The sequence below is a fragment of the Triturus cristatus genome, chromosome 1_2 (assembly GCF_964204655.1).
Source record: "Triturus cristatus chromosome 1_2, aTriCri1.1, whole genome shotgun sequence".
Taxonomy (NCBI): Eukaryota; Metazoa; Chordata; class Amphibia; order Caudata; family Salamandridae; genus Triturus; species Triturus cristatus.
In genome coordinates, this window is record NC_140580.1 from 1,162,090,153 (window position 1) to 1,162,107,091 (window position 16,939).

The window sequence follows — 16,939 nt, forward strand, 5'->3', positions numbered from 1 at the left end:
AGAAGAGACTGTTCCAAAACGGAACAGAGGAACCTGCCCCCTAGGGGGCATGCCCACCTGTAGACAGGCACGACGGGCACAGCGAGGCTGCAAGAACACGCCAGGAAAGAACAGGTGTGACAAAACCCCAATGAAACAGCAGGGAAGGACGCCCCTAAGGAGGTGGGGATGTATTACGGACCAACCATAGACAACCAATTGTAACCCCCGGAGAGAAACCAACCCCATGGAACTCACCAGAGGAGACATCCTACACAAGTGGTAGGGCCAGCTTGTGGCAAAAGTTCCTGGATAAGGAAGAGTAGCAATATAACCGCCAACAAATACCCCACGTAGGGTAAGGCACAACCCCACAAAAGAAGGGTCCCCCTTGAGACAAGCTTGTAGGCAGAGGCTTAAAAGAAAGGTAAACACAGCTTGACCAGCTGTACCAGAATAAGGAAATAACATGGCTGAACAGCCATACAACCCAGAACATCTGTAACCCACAACGGGTAACAGAAAAGAAAGTGACGGCACCGTCACGAAACCAAAAATCCTCCAAGAGGATTAAAATCTGGGAAGACAATCAAACATAGACAGGAGGCGCCTGACTGCCGAATCAGCATGGGTGTCAAAAAGAGTGACCCCATCAAATGGTAGATCTCTAAGCCGCTCCTGAACATGCTCTGGGAAAACGCCATCGCGCAACCACGCATGGCGGCGCATGACAACCATAGCTCGACCCACAGAGTCAGTGGTGTCCATGGCAGACTGAATCTAAAATTGCGCCATATCATGGCCATCACGGATTAAGGGAGCCAGATCGGCATGAGAGCTCTCTGGCAAGGAGGGGAGGAGCTGCTCGACAGAGTCCCAAAGGGCAAATGTAGCCCGAGCAAACACACACAGCGTGTTTAGGGACCGGAGTCCCGGGCTGGCGGATGCAAACACATCGCGGCCACATGACTTCAACCACTGAGACTCCCGAGTGGGAGGATGCAACGGAACAGGAATGGTAGAGAGAGACGCCTGAAGCACAAGTCCTCCAGCCCCAGGATGGAGGGTCAAACAGGCGGGGTCATCGGGAGCCGGGCGATGGCGATGTGCCACAGCACGATCCACGGGGTCCCCTGAAGAGGGTCTCGCCCACGTCCCGAGAAGGATGTCAAATAATGATAATGAGAATGATGGCAACAATGGCTCCATGTCCCCCACGCCCTGGTGGAGAAGATCCAGCAAAGGCTCCGAAGGTCCAGAGACTGTGGGCGGCTGCATCCTCAAAATGTCTGCAGCCCTGCAACCAGCCCTGACAAACGTCTCACTAGCCCCCGTGGCCCCACGAGGTGGTGACAGCAAGTCATCAGCTGGTGACGGCCGCAAGCGAATCCGGCCACCTAACAGAGGCTCAGCAAAAGGATGAGTAGGGCAATGCCCCACTGGTGCCCGCTCCAGAGAGCGTTGAAATGACTCAGGGGGTGAGGAATCCACTGGGACAACATCCTCCACCAATAAAGCCGGAGATGGTACCGGCGTCGAGGCGATGTCGAGGCAGCGTCGGCGACCTCCAAAAAGGCCTCGACTGGCTGAGTGGAGCAAGTGTCGGGGACCTCCGAAAAGGTCTCGACCGTCCGAGTCGAGCTGGCGGCCTCCAAAAAGGCCTCGACCGGCCGGAGTCGGACCGGCATCGACTCAACATTCCCAGAGGTGGAAACCTGCGGGGAGAGAGTGCACCGAAACGGTGTCGTGCACCGCGCCGCAGCCACCACCAGCGCCACGCAGGGAGCCTCAAAACGCTGTGTGACAGTGCTTTGGAAAGGCTAGATGTCGTGGGATGACCCTCCGGGCCATGTCCCGATGTTGCGGTGACTCCGAGTCGGAGTCAGGGCACTCGGTCAGAGCCGAGGGTAAACCCGCTGGTGGAGCCCGACCTGAGTCCCTACCCCCCCTGTGGGGCCCGATGGCATGCCAGGGAGGGCAGGCAAAGCAAGAAAGGGCTGCAGGGCCCTGCAGTAGTCCTCCATCTGAGGTCGAATTGCCCCAGCAACCGGAAACGGGGATATGCGGGGTACGACTCCTGGGGGCCCGAGTCCGGCAAAGACCGAGAGCCACGTGCCCCAACATGATGTTGATGCGAAGCCGACGACTTCCGTTTGTGCTTACCTGAGGTAGGCGAATGACAGCAACGGTCCCGGGACCTGCCCCGAACAGGAACATCCTCCTGTGAGGACTGGCACCGCGTGGACGTCTCAGCTGGAGAAGGAGACCGGTGTCGTGAGGGGTCCGTTCGGGACATCTTGGCAGACAGCAGCTTCATGCGGCGTTCCCGCAGGGATTTCGGCCGCAGCTGGCGGCAAGCGTCGCACTCCACGGAGTCGTGATGCTCGCCCAAGCACCACATACAGATTTTTTGAGGATCTGTCGCTGACATCTGTCTCGAGCAGGACCGGCACGGCTTGAAGCTCGCAGGCATCGAACACACTGTTCCTTGACGCAAAAAGGTGTCGAGAAGGCCTGAAGATAACAAAAACAGGCCAGAGGTATCACTTTCCCGGATCCGGGTTAGGACGCGGAAAAGAAGAAAATATGGCTCCATTGACGTCACTTCTGTGGACGACGTCAGGATGGAACCGGGTGATGCCACCTTCTGGCGTGCAGAGGTATTGCTGGGGGAAAAAAGATTTTCCGGATCCAGTCTGACGCCTGGGGAGATATTCTAAGTTAAGGAATCTGCGGCTAGATGTCTCTATCAGATATGAAATGTAAACATAATAAGTGCCATGAGGAATATGTGCATTTCAGAGTTGGCAAGAACACTGTTATAACTGCCCAAGGAGAGATGCTATAAAGACCAGGGCTGGTACAATCTATTTAGAGACAAGGAAGGGTACCTCAAAGTAATTGCGGATGGTATGGGGCTGATTTGGTAACTGACTTCATGTGAGAATAAAATGTGGGATTATTGTCGAAGGTAGCATCCATACGGCTAACCTCAGGAACAGGATCTCTAGTGTCAGGCCACGTGAAACGAACAGGTGAAGGGGCAACAGGGACCACACACAGGACTTCTGGCTTTGACTTTGTAGCAGAGCCAGCTGAACTGCAGGCAGCTGTAGACTTGCTTCAGGCACGTTGGTACCTTTTGGTGAAGCACTGTTCATTTCTTTCAGTTTGAGATAAAGCTGAGTATCGGCCACATACTTATCGAAGCCAACATGTGTGCACCCAGAATGAGGGCTTTTGGGGCCATGTAGAAACTCAAGAGACCGGGAGAGTGTCTGGATCCTTGGGTGACTGCACATGCAATGGGAGAAGCCATGGAAAGGCCGACACCAAAATGTCTTACTGCCTTCAAGGATTGGTTTGGGTCTGTGCCTGAAAGTAGGGTCGGTCTTGGCTCCAAAGATTTTACTCGGCACCGACCATGGCCAAGGCAGTGTTAGCCCAGCTGAGACTATGAGACCCAGGACTAGCGGCCTGGCCTTTATGATGGAGGCGTTCGCTTGTGGCTCAAGACCGCTGAGCAGTGTTGTGGTGGCCGTCAGACAGTACTCGTGGTCCAAGTCTTGCTTGTCACATTATCAGCTCTGGGCTCTTGCTGCTGTTCCTCCATGGAATCAGAGGAGAATTCTGCTTTGACGTTTGGAGATAAATAGACAAGCTCTCGCTTTGATGGCCCTGGCTGTTCTTCCTGTTGTGCCTCAATGTACTGCCCCCCAAAAATATCATGAGTCTCTGGATCCTGGAGCTGCATCCTCCGATGAGCCCACATGAGCTCACATCAGTGCCAAATGGTCTTTTGGACCAGAAAATAAAGCAGACCCAACACTTGGTGTTGTCGTGTACGGGAGAGAGACATAGATTACAGACTTGGTGGTGATCAGTCCAAGGGTTTTTGGAAAGGCACTGTGGGCAATAGTGAAAAGGCATCCTGTACATCACTCCAGGTGCTTTTTCAGTGAGGAAGTTTGATGGAAAGGATTAAAAGCCCTGAAGAGGGACCGAGGCCCTCACTGCTGGGCACCGGTTCTTTAGACATCTGATACCGTAGTTTGCAGTGCACAGGCTTGTTCTTCGTGTAAGTGTTTTACGCCCCACCACCTTTAGTCGATCACTGCTGTGCTAACATTGGCCCATCTCGGCACTGTGCAGACCACAAAGACACGGCCGGGCTATCCTCTCCTTCCACAATCACAAACACACAGGCCATTTTCTTAGGGGGCTGACTCAGCTCACTGCTTAGACTGCCCTCGGCAACCACTGGCACCCCTATCGTTTTGTCTCTTTCTGTTATATATTTCCTACGTCAGCACTATTGGTATATGCAGCGTGTCACTGATCTCTAGCTATGGCACTGATTTAGATCTAGGCAGACGGGTTACTCCTACACAGTGGTGAGGGATAGCCCATCCGCTGAAATGTGAATCCCATTATATCCTAAAAAAAATTATATTTTGGCGGACGGAATATCCATCACTGTTGATACAGAATAACCCATCCTCCGAGATATAAATCAGGGCCAATATTTTCTATTTTATTTTTTATTCAATTTATCTTAGGTTCTAAACCTAAATAAATCTTACTGGGTGAAACCAGGCAGCCGCTCCAGCATTACTGAATGGTTCCCTGGGAAGTGTAGTTCTGGTCTCGCTCATCTTACCCCACACATATCAAGAGTAGGTGAGCGGCGGCTCTGTTTGCTCTTGAGATGATCTGCTGAAGGTTGGTGCCCTACTGTCCTCCTATCCCTACTGATTCCATCTGTTGGATCCCACACCCTGATCACTGTCCGGCTGACAAGCTGCGCTGACCACATACCGAAGACCCTTAGTTCCATGCTCCGTCGGTCCGCGCCAGCGGAGTTCGAGGCCGTGCACAGGTAATATCCAGAATCCTGAATGTGGGCAGGGTGAATTCGCAAGGACCCATCAGGAAGGAACGCCAATCTGAGGAAGAGCCATAGCGAGAAGTGGAATGGAAGGAAGGAAATCAGGATGGAGAGAATGCAACATAAGACAGGGGTGGAGAGAGAAAGAAGGAGAGAAAGATAGAGGGAGGGAGAGAGAAAGAGAGAGAAAGGGAGATAGAGAGGGCAGAGGGAGAGATAGGGACAGAGAGAGAAGAGAGAGAGAGGGACAGAGAGAGTAGGAGAGAGAGAGAGGGAGGGGGCGAGGGAGAGAGCGAGATGAGAATGGTGACGTGAGAGGTAATGATAACAAGGCAGGAGGACAGGGTATGGGAAACAGTGAAAAGTGACAGTAAAAGATGTAGAGTGAGGGACAGGGATTCAGAGATTGAAACAATATGGTGGAAGAGAGGGATAAGGGTGAGGGAGCAAGAGAGACAGATAAGGAGTGACAGGAACAGGGTGAAATATGGAGCGAGCAAGGAGACGGAGAGTAAGAGCGGGAGGGAGGGAGAGCGAGAGAGACAGAGAGAGAGAGGGCGAGAGAGATGGATGGAACAAGAGGGAGATGAGAGCAGAGGTTGGAGAACCAGGCACAATGGAGTGGGAGATACAATAGGCAGGAAGCAAATAAAAAGTTGAGGTTAGTAAATGAGATTTATGGCAGTCATTGGAGCATAATGAAACACAAACAATCCACCGAAAAGAAACCCTCCCTTTGCTGCCCTTCTCTCCTCTCTGTACTCTGCAGCCTCTGCAGATGTTTGCAATAACATAACACACTGGCATTTTTTCAGACAACCAGGAGCCCTCAGCACTCATTGTCTAGTTTTGTTCCCTGTAACCTTCTCCACTCCCTCCCTAACACTTCTGCTGTGGGCTTCACTGGATAGTATAAAATAAAAGGCAGGTAGCAGCTGAGACGTGTCTCTGCTCCTCACCACAGGCGACTATCCCTGCACTCCAGCCCCCCCTCTGAACCTCCTTACCTAGCGCTCTCCTTCAGTTCACGGTCATCCTTCCGCCAGGTCACTGTGGGCTGGGGGGAGCCCTCCGCCCTGCAGGGGAGCTCAGCAGTCTGGTTCACATGCAGCCTCAGGATAGAGGGTCTCGGCTGGATAAAGGGGGCCACTGCAAAGGATGAGAAGGAGACACCGGTGAGGGCAAGCCAGCTGGGTGATCTTGTGCACAAACCTGTGGATCATATGGACCTGCAGTTACACACAGGTACCTGTATATATGTGTACGTGTACCTATCTGTGCAAACTTGTGCAGGTGTGTTTCTGTGAGCACGCACCTGTCTAGAGGCCCTTGACCTGCAAGCTATCACAGACTCCAGAACAGATAACAGTAAATCAGGTCACCGGAATAGATATGTAATCTCATTGAAAATGCTGCATTACATTGGCCTTGGAAATGTACCACTCTGACTCCATTCCTACTAATCTGTGCTGGCGCCAATCCGCACGGCCATCTTGAGGCCTCTGTGAAGTTATCACTGTTAAAGTTGTCTATGGCCCTCGCTGTTAGTTTGCAAGAATAGGGTGAGGTATTAAGCACGTGTGGTAAATACCTTCTGTTCTGAGTTTTAAAAAAGGATAACGGAGTATAATATGCAGAATCTGTTTTTAATACACCAAATGCTGTATGTTTTGCCTTTTTGGGGGGGCTTTTTCACCCCGCTACATTTTAGCAGCGGTGACCTGCCAGGGTTTATCAGAGGAAAACTACAAGGGTGAGATGATTATCAGTCAACTCGTAATTCCGATTCCTGTGTAAGACGCGCTTGCAGAGCAGCTGGATTTCAGCCCTTAACGCACAACGATTGCCTGTATGGTCAGGGTACTTCACAGAATCCAAGGAGCTAGAAGAAAAGAGCATTCACTTTCACCTTGTTAAGGGGGTAGAGGGGAGATCTGGGGTCCCTGAAAATGAGGTTTGATGAAGCTGATGGATGCAGGAAGGAAGGAGCACCCCTCCACCTTCAGATCGCAGGACTGCAGCAGTCAAAGGTGAATAAAAGGTGAATAGAAGAGGGAGGGATGGAGTTCACGGGGAGAAAATACCCCTCACCAATAGAGACTGGGCAGACATGGATAAACCTATTCACTCTATCCTGAATGGGCAATCGCAGAGTAATCTTTAAGTTCATCTCTACCGGCATCACAACTTTACCACCACACTGGGGGCCTAATTACAATGGGTGTTGGAAAGCCTCCGAGCGCTGGTGGGAGGCTTTCCAACCGACATTGTAGGTTTAAACTCCGATCACTGTATTACAATGACGGTGGTCAGAGTTTGAACTTGCTGGGGAATCCGACTCGGTTCCGACGGGCTCTAGGAGCTCGTTGGCCAGTCGGAAAGGCCTCATAATCCCTTAAGGATGGCATTTCTGCCATCAGGATTAAGATGGCACTTTCCAACAGCAGTTCCATATCAGCCTTTCTGACATGGAACTGCTGTCGGAAAGTGTCTTTGGAGGCCCCTAGCAGGACCCCCTTCCCCCCGGCCCTCCACATGTGGCCATGGGGGCACCTATGGTGCTTCCCTTCACATTCCTGCACTGTGTGGCAATGCGTGCCACACGGCGCAGGAATGTTTGAAAACTTCCTGCAGCACAAGCTCCCATTGAAAAATGGAAGTTTGCGATCCTAATTGCAGTGTTGGAACAGCCGACCTGAGGTCGGTCGGTTCCCCATCCGCAGCAATGTCGGTCGGAGGCAACTCCGACCAACATCGTAATCAGGACCTGGGTGATTATCATTGCTGAAGGGATTCACTGAGAATAAGGGTCTGATTTCGATCTCAGCAGACTGGTTACTCCGTCACAATGGTGGCGGATATCCCGTCCGCTGAAATATAAATTCAATTCTATCCTATGGGATTTAAACTTCGGAGAACGGGATATCATCACCATTGTGACGGGGTAACCCGTCCACCAAGATCTAAATCAGGCCTTAAGACTAACTCAGGACACTCCGTAGAGTGCACGTGGGACTGCAGTTCATCTTACGAATCAGGATTTAATATCCCAGGTCGTCAGGTTTTCTTTTCGATAGCGCCAGCACTCACCTTGGATCTCCACGTGGAAGTGCAGGACGAGTCGCCCAATGGTGTTTCTAGCAATACAGCTGTACTCTCCACTGTCCGACACCCGTAGGCTGTGGATCTGCAGGAAGCGTCCATTCGCCAGGAACTGTATGCGGCCATCAGCCTAGAAAGTGGCAGGGAAGAAATTCAGTGAGCATGGCACCATTAGTGATGTATGCACTGGGAGCTGCAGAAGCATGAGTGCAGGAGAGCAGTGAAATCTCCAGCAGTGTGCAGGGGAAAACATCCATTACAACGCAGTCATTACAAGGCACTACCTTTACAACGCAACTGTTACAACAAAACTGCCTTTACATTACATGCCATTACAACGCATGCCATTACAACACATGCCATTACAACGCATTATAAGGCAAGTAATGGAGATTTTTAGGTCTCGCCTATGCAGCGCACATGCGCTGCATAGGAGGGCCTTTAGCTGACACTCTTCATTATTTTCAAGCACACACTTGTGCTTACGGCGGCATCCCCCTTGCGGGAGCGAGCAGCGGCGCGCCACAAGCACGAGTGCAGAGCTTGAAAATGAGCAGACTGCTCTCCCAATCGCGCGCGCCTTTCTCCTCGCCCACATGTCCCGGCCACTCACTCGCTTCGCCCTCTCCGTCTCCTTTTTTTGCTCGCGCTTCTTGTTTAGCTGTGCATGGCCCCTTCCACAATTACACTATAACGGGCAGATTGTCACTCTTAGGAGAATTTGATTGGACACATTCAGGCAAGTCCATCTTCCATTGCGGTGGCGGGGCCGTAGCACCATTCAAGGCGTTACCTGGGTTTTCTTTCCACCTCTGCTGCGTTGGCTGTGTTGAGTTGTTTTTGTGCTACAGGAGGATATATGGTGTGAGCTGCACATGTACGTTTTTCTTGTGATCTAGTTTTTTTTCCTTCCACAAGCGTCATGAAATATTGCACCGCTAGGCCGTTGTTTGTCCGCAGATGGCTGTGTGTAGGCACTCAGAATTCTGCGGACAAGGAAGCAGTGAACTGAGTATGGTTAAAGCCTCTGGCTCCTCCAGTGCTTGTCGATCCTGCCACCTAACATGCCTGCTCTTTCTTTTTAAATGAGTCGTTATCTTTTTTGTATCCATAACATGAGCTTTTGCTGTTCTTTTCATTTTTACCACCCTGCTTTTCCAGTCAGCCTATTAAACCCTCATTTTCGGTAAATGCATAGATGATTGTCAGTTTGGTATGTGACGCCTGTCATCAATTGCTCGATGTACTTGTGCTGTGCATACAGGAAGACGCAGAGTAAAGGAGACATCTCCATCGGAGGCAGACTCTCTGTTGCAACATAGGACGTGACTCCCCCGAGAGGAGTGGAGTATTTCTCTGTCCCCGTGTTTCGTGCTTTTATATGACGCTGACAGTTTTCTGTGTCACCCCAGCATAGACTTCCCACTTTTCGAAATGCTTTGGGGCGACTAGAGCACTTTATTTCCTTCAGTTGCTTTCTCAAACAAGCAACGTTAAACAGAGATCCATGTGCGGTAAGATATCTGTATTCAGCCTGCACGTTACAGTACTGCTGACTCAGCCTTTCATCCTATTACACTAGGTGAAAATGAATACCGCTTCATTGGCTAATACAGAAACGTTTTTGAAGCATCTCTGTACAATTCCTTTTGTAATGTGTGCCGTATAAACAATCCCTATAAAAGTGAGCAAAACATTCTCTCTCCTTTATTCGCATGAGATCAGATTATCCCCTGTGCTTTAGTTCATTAATGCCTACAATACTCCTGCCCTTGAAGAGGTTGATTGTTGTGCATTATTTAATATTATCTGTAATATAAACCACTAATGAGAACCATGATATTGCTACCTGCTGCTGCATAGTAAAATATACCATCTCTCTTCTATTTTACAAGTCATGCTGCACAGCATTGGTCATGCTGCACAGCATCGGTCATGCTGCACAGCACTGGTCATGCTGTATAGCATTGGTCATGCTGCACAGCATTGGTCATGCTGCACAGCATTGGTCATGCTGCACAGCATTGGTCAGGCTGCACAGCATTGGTCAGGCTGCACAGCATTGGTCATGCTGCAGAGCATTGGTCATGCTGCACAGCATTGGTCATGCTGCACAGCATTGGTCAGGCTGCACAGCATTGGTCATGCTGCACAGCATTGGTCATGCTGTACAGCATGACTTGAACCATTGGCAAAGCCACTGGGTCTCAAAGGTGCGCACAAAATGTGCACGAAGGAACATAAATCGTGCTCACATATTTATTTCTACCCCCTATACAAACACAACATCTTGCTTCGAAGTTTCATTCTCTAGCAGAACTAAGCACCATCTTACCAACAACTTAGCACCACCTATGCACCACCACCTCACCATGCCTCACCACCACCACCACATCACTAAGCACCACCTCAGCATCAGCACACCACCACCTCATCAGTGCACAACCAGTGCAACCAAAATCACACCACCGCAGACCCACCTCAGCAGCAACTCAGCACCAACGCAGCACCACTTCTGCATCAGCACATTACCACCTTGCAGTGAGCGGCAGTATTACGTTGAGATACCCCCAGTGTGAGGGGAGTATTACAGTGAGATCATTCAGTAGCATCCAAGGAGGACAACATGAGATTAACAGCAGTCTGCATATAGCATAGATTGAGATCCATAGCAGTGAGATCTCCCAGCAGTGCTTGGGCGGGAAAGTCATGCAATCCACAGCAGTGTGCAGGCAGGAGAGTCATGCAATCCACAGTAGTGTGCAGGCAGGAGAGTCATGCAATCCAGGAGCAGTGTGCAGGCAGGAGAGTCATGCAATCCAGGAGCAGTGTGCAGGCAGGAGAGTCATGCAATCCAGGAGCAGTGTGCAGGCAGGAGAGTCATGCAATCCACAGCAGTGTGCAGGCAGGAGAGTCATGCAATCCACAGCAGTGTGCAGGCAGGAGAGTCATGCAATCCAGGAGCAGTGTGCAGGCAGGAGAGTCATGCAATCCAGGAGCAGTGTGCAGGCAGGAGAGTCATGCAATCCACAGCAGTGTGCAGGCAGGAGAGTCATGCAATCCACAGCAGTGTGCAGGCAGGAGAGTCATGCAATCCAGGAGCAGTGTGCAGGCAGGAGAGTCATGCAATCCAGGAGCAGTGTGCAGGCAGGAGAGTCATGCAATCCACAGCAGTGTGCAGGCAGGAGAGTCATGCAATCTACAGCAGTGTGCAGGCAGGAGAGTCATGCAATACGCAGCAGTGAACAGGCAGGAGAGTCATGCAATCCAGGAGCAGTGTGCAGGCAGGAGAGTCATGCAATCCAGGAGCAGTGTACAGGCAGGAGAGTCATGCAATCCACAGCAGTGTGCAGGCAGGAGAGTCATGCAATCTACAGCAGTGTGCAGGCAGGAGAGTCATGCAATATGCAGCAGTGAACAGGCAGGAGAGTCATGCAATCCACAGCAGTGTGCAGGCAGGAGAGTCATGCAATCTACAGCAGTGTGCAGGCAGGAGAGTCATGCAATATGCAGCAGTGAACAGGCAGGATAGCCATGTGTTCCTTAGCAATGTGCGGGCAGGAGAACCATGAAATCCTCAGAAGTATTTGGGGCCGGAAAGTCATGGAATTTGCAGAAGTGTGCGGGCAGGAGAGGCATGCAATCTGCAGCATTGAGCGGGCAGGAGAGTCATGCAATCTACAGCAGTGTGCAGGCAGGAGAGTCATGCAATCTACAGCAGTGTGCAGGCAGGAGAGTCATGCAATCTACAGCAGTGTGCAGGCAGGAGAGTCATGCAATACGCAGAAGTGTGAAGGCATGAGAGTAATGCAATACGCAGAAGTGTGAAGGCAGGAGAGTCATGCAATCCGCAGCAGTGTGCAGGCAGGAGAGTCATGCAATATGCAGAAGTGTGAAGGCAGGAGAGTCATGCAATCCACAGCAGTGTGCAGGCAGGAGAGTCATGCAATATGCAGCAGTGAACAGGCAGGATAGTCATGCAATCTGCAGCATTGAGCGGGCAGGAGAGTCATGTGTTCCTTAGCAATGTGCGGGCAGGAGAACCATGAAATCTTCAGAAGTATTTGGGGCAGGAAAGTCATGGAAATGCAGAATTGTGCGGGCAGGAATGTCTTGAAATCTGCAGCAGTGTGCAGGCAGGAGAGTCATGCAATACGCAGAAGTGTGAAGGCATGAGAGTAATGCAATACGCAGAAGTGTGAAGGCAGGAGAGTCATGCAATCCGCAGCAGTGTGCAGGCAGGAGAGTCATGCAATACGCAGAAGTGTGAAGGCAGGAGAGTCATGCAATCCGCAGCAGTGTGCAGGCAGGAGAGTCATGCAATCCGCAGCAGTGTGCAGGCAGGAGAGTCATGCAATCCACAGCAGTGTGCAGGCAGGAGAGTCATGCAATACGCAGAAGTGTGAAGGAAGGAGAGTCATGGAATCCGCAAATGTGTGTGGGCAGGAGAGTCATGCAATACGCAGCAGTGTGCGGGCAGGAGAGTCATAAAATCTGCAGCAATGTGCAGGAAGGAGAGTAATGCAATATTCAGAAGTGTGAAGGCAGGAGAGTCATGCAATACGCAGAAGTGTGAAGGCAAGAGAGTCATGCAATCGCAAATGTGTGTGGGCAGGAGAGTCATGCAATACGCAGCAGTGTGCGGGTGGGAGAGTCATAAAATCTGCTGCAATGTGCAGGAAGGAGAGTAATGCAATATTCAGAAGTGTGAAAGCAGGAGAGTCATGCAATACGCAGAAGTGTGAAGGCAAGAGAGTCATGCAATCGCAAATGTGTGTGGGCAGCAGAGTCATGCAATACGCAGCAGTGTGCGGGTGGGAGAGTCATACAATCTGCTGCAATGTGCAGGAAGGAGAGTAATGCAATATGCAGAAGTGTAAAGGCAGGAGAGTCATGCAATCCACAGTTGTGTACGGGCAAGAGAGTCATGTGTTCGTTAGCAGTGTACAGTACAAATGACTTTATTCGATTGTAAACTTTACAATCATAAAAGCGCAATTCATAAACATACAGTTAAAATCAAACCATCCATTTCATTTGTGAGACAAAAATTTACATAAACAATATAAAACAAGAGTAACAGGCAGAATAAACATGTTAAGAATATAAATAATTATAACAAGGTAAAAAAGTTAAAAATACCTAACGGCAATAGCAGCATAATTATCCCTCCATACTTTTCCTGAAAGTAATTGCTAATTTCAGAAAACTGCATACAAATAAGGTGCAGTCATATTTCAGGAGTTGAAGGTAGTAAAGTGCTGGTTTGATCTGTGCTAATTTCAGTTCTTTCAGGCATGGTTTTAGATATAGCCTCCGAGGTACTATGTAATAAGGACAAATAAATAAAAAGTGTGCCAGATCTTGCGGAGACTTCCCGTCGCAGCCGGCTACACTTGACCTCGATGGGCCCCACTCGGTACCGCCAGTAAGAGATGAAACAGGTCAAAACGGAACCTTGTTAATAGGTAACGTTCGTAGCCAGTCATAGGCCATGATAGATATGGTTCCATTTGTAGACAGGTTTTAAGTAGAACATGTTTCTTAACACTGTCTTTCTGGAGCTCAACCTCCTCCCGGGCAAATTACCTGGTTGTCATGAATGTATTTTTCACAAAAGTGACATCTGATTTAGTAATGAAATTTGGGGTTAAAAACAGGTCAGGCCGTCCTATTTCAATAAGACGATCGTTAATATACTTCAGCCACGGGACCTTGAACCTACCATCCCATGTTAAAGCTTCTTTTAGTATATCATGGGTAAGAGGTATGTCGTTATTTAGCCAACAGTTCATCCAACACAATAGGGGATTTGCTGCTATTCTATCACTAAGGTAGGGCACACCTAGCTCCTCGTGTACCGAGAAGTTTCCGGTTCCCCTTGGCAGCCTCAGTATCTTCTTCAGAAAGTTATTTTCTACAACCTCCAGGTCCCGCGTCTGGCTGTAGCCCCAGAGCTCGCTTCCGTAGCAAGCAACGGCAACGCTCTTGGCCTGGTATAATTTAAGCAAGGCAGCCACCGGGCTATTGACGATTTTTCTCGCGAAGCCAAGTATGGCTGCGTTAACGCGGGTTACCTCGCCCTTCTTCTTAAGAACAGCGGGGCCCCAAGATAATTGATGATCAAGAAGGACCCCGAGGTATGAAAAGGTTTTGGTGGTTGGAATTTTTTCCCCATTTATGTTAAAAAGATTAGATTTTCGTGACCCTAGGCCTGTCTTCATAACATAGGACTTAGAGTTGTTAATACTTAGGCCTCGAGACTCCATGAAATCAAAGAAGGAGTTTAAAAGTGTCTGAAGGCCGATTGCTGTCCTTGAAATAAGGACAGCGTCGTCCGCGTAGAGCAGAACTGGAACGCCCTTTCGGCCTACATAGGGGTAATCCGCTCCAGTTCTTAGCAAGTATTCCTCCAACTCGTTGATATACAGGTTGAAGAGGAATGGAGCCAGGATACACCCCTGTCGAACACCCCGGTTAATTCTGATATACCCCGTCACTTTCAGGTCTTGGGTATATCGAATGTGCAGGAAGGAGTGTAATGCAATATTCAGAAGTGTGAAGGCAGGAGAGTCATGCAATACGCAGAAGTGTGAAGGCAAGAGAGTCATGCAATCGCAAATGTGTGTGGGCAGCAGAGTCATGCAATACGCAGCAGTGTGCGGGTGGGAGAGTCATACAATCTGCTGCAATGTGCAGGAAGGAGAGTAATGCAATATGCAGAAGTGTAAAGGCAGGAGAGTCATGCAATCCACAGTTGTGTACGGGCAAGAGAGTCATGTGTTCGTTAGCAGTGTACAGTACAAATGACTTTATTCGATTGTAAACCTTACAATCATAAAAGCGCAATTCATAAACATACAGTTAAAATCAAACCATCCATTTCATTTGTGAGACAAAAATTTACATAAACAATATAAAACAAGAGTAACAGGCAGAATAAACATGTTAAGAATATAAATAATTATAACAAGGTAAAAAAGTTAAAAATACCTAACGGCAATAGCAGCATAATTATCCCTCCATACTTTTCCTGAAAGTAATTGCTAATTTCAGAAAACTGCATACAAATAAGGTGCAGTCATATTTCAGGAGTTGAAGGTAGTAAAGTGCTGGTTTGATCTGTGCTAATTTCAGTTCTTTCAGGCATGGTTTTAGATATAGCCTCCGAGGTACTATGTAATAAGGACAAATAAATAAAAAGTGTGCCAGATCTTGCGGAGACTTCCCGTCGCAGCCGGCTACACTTGACCTCGATGGGCCCCACTCGGTACCGCCAGTAAGAGATGAAACAGGTCAAAACGGAACCTTGTTAATAGGTAACGTTCGTAGCCAGTCATAGGCCATGATAGATATGGTTCCATTTGTAGACAGGTTTTAAGTAGAACATGTTTCTTAACACTGTCTTTCTGGAGCTCAACCTCCTCCCGGGCAAATTACCTGGTTGTCATGAATGTATTTTTCACAAAAGTGACATCTGATTTAGTAATGAAATTTGGGGTTAAAAACAGGTCAGGCCGTCCTATTTCAATAAGACGATCGTTAATATACTTCAGCCACGGGACCTTGAACCTACCATCCCATGTTAAAGCTTCTTTTAGTATATCATGGGTAAGAGTTATGTCGTTATTTAGCCAACAGTTCATCCAACACAATAGGGGATTTGCTGCTATTCTATCACTAAGGTAGGGCACACCTAGCTCCTCGTGTACCGAGAAGTTTCCGGTTCCCCTTGGCAGCCTCAGTATCTTCTTCAGAAAGTTATTTTCTACAACCTCCAGGTCCCGCGTCTGGCTGTAGCCCCAGAGCTCGCTTCCGTAGCAAGCAACGGCAACGCTCTTGGCCTGGTATAATTTAAGCAAGGCAGCCACCGGGCTATTGACCATTTTTCTCGCGAAGCCAAGTATGGCTGCGTTAACGCGGGTTACCTCGCCCTTCTTCTTAAGAACAGCGGGGCCCCAAGATAATTGATGATCAAGAAGGACCCCGAGGTATGAAAAGGTTTTGGTGGTTGGAATTTTTTCCCCATTTATGTTAAAAAGATTAGATTTTCGTGACCCTAGGCCTGTCTTCATAACATAGGACTTAGAGTTGTTAATACTTAGGCCTCGAGACTCCATGAAATCAAAGAAGGAGTTTAAAAGTGTCTGAAGGCCGATTGCTGTCCTTGAAATAAGGACAGCGTCGTCCGCGTAGAGCAGAACTGGAACGCCCTTTCGGCCTACATAGGGGTAATCCGCTCCAGTTCTTAGCAAGTATTCCTCCAACTCGTTGATATACAGGTTGAAGAGGAATGGAGCCAGGATACACCCCTGTCGAACACCCCGGTTAATTCTGATATACCCCGTCACTTTCAGGTCTTGGGTATATCGAATGTGCAGGAAGGAGTGTAATGCAATATTCAGAAGTGTGAAGGCAGGAGAGTCATGCAATACGCAGAAGTGTGAAGGCAAGAGAGTCATGCAATCGCAAATGTGTGTGGGCAGCAGAGTCATGCAATACGCAGCAGTGTGCGGGTGGGAGAGTCATACAATCTGCTGCAATGTGCAGGAAGGAGAGTAATGCAATATGCAGAAGTGTGAAGGCAGGAGAGTCATGCAATCCACAGTTGTGTACGGGCAAGAGAGTCATGTGTTCGTTAGCAGTGTACAGTACAAATGACTTTATTCGATTGTAAACCTTACAATCATAAAAGCGCAATTCATAAACATACAGTTAAAATCAAACCATCCATTTCATTTGTGAGACAAAAATTTACATAAACAATATAAAACAAGAGTAACAGGCAGAATAAACATGTTAAGAATATAAATAATTATAACAAGGTAAAAAAGTTAAAAATACCTAACGGCAATAGCAGCATAATTATCCCTCCATACTTTTCCTGAAAGTAATTGCTAATTTCAGAAAACTGCATACAAATAAGGTGCAGTCATATTTCAGGAGTTGAAGGTAGTAAAGTGCTGGTTT

General features: G+C 48.9%; 1 protein-coding gene across 1 annotated transcript in view; it reads right to left on the minus strand.

The window, feature by feature from the left end:
- HMCN2 (hemicentin 2) overlaps positions 1-16,939 on the minus strand; it is a 769,579-nt gene that overhangs the window by 72,347 nt on the left and 680,293 nt on the right. The window contains exons 72-74 of the mRNA XM_085613971.1: positions 7,958-8,099; positions 5,875-6,016; positions 4,798-4,925 (exon numbers count right to left, since the gene is read on the minus strand). Coding sequence (XP_085470097.1) covers positions 4,798-4,925; positions 5,875-6,016; positions 7,958-8,099 — 412 coding nt within the window. The remainder of the gene's footprint in view (positions 1-4,797; positions 4,926-5,874; positions 6,017-7,957; positions 8,100-16,939) is intronic.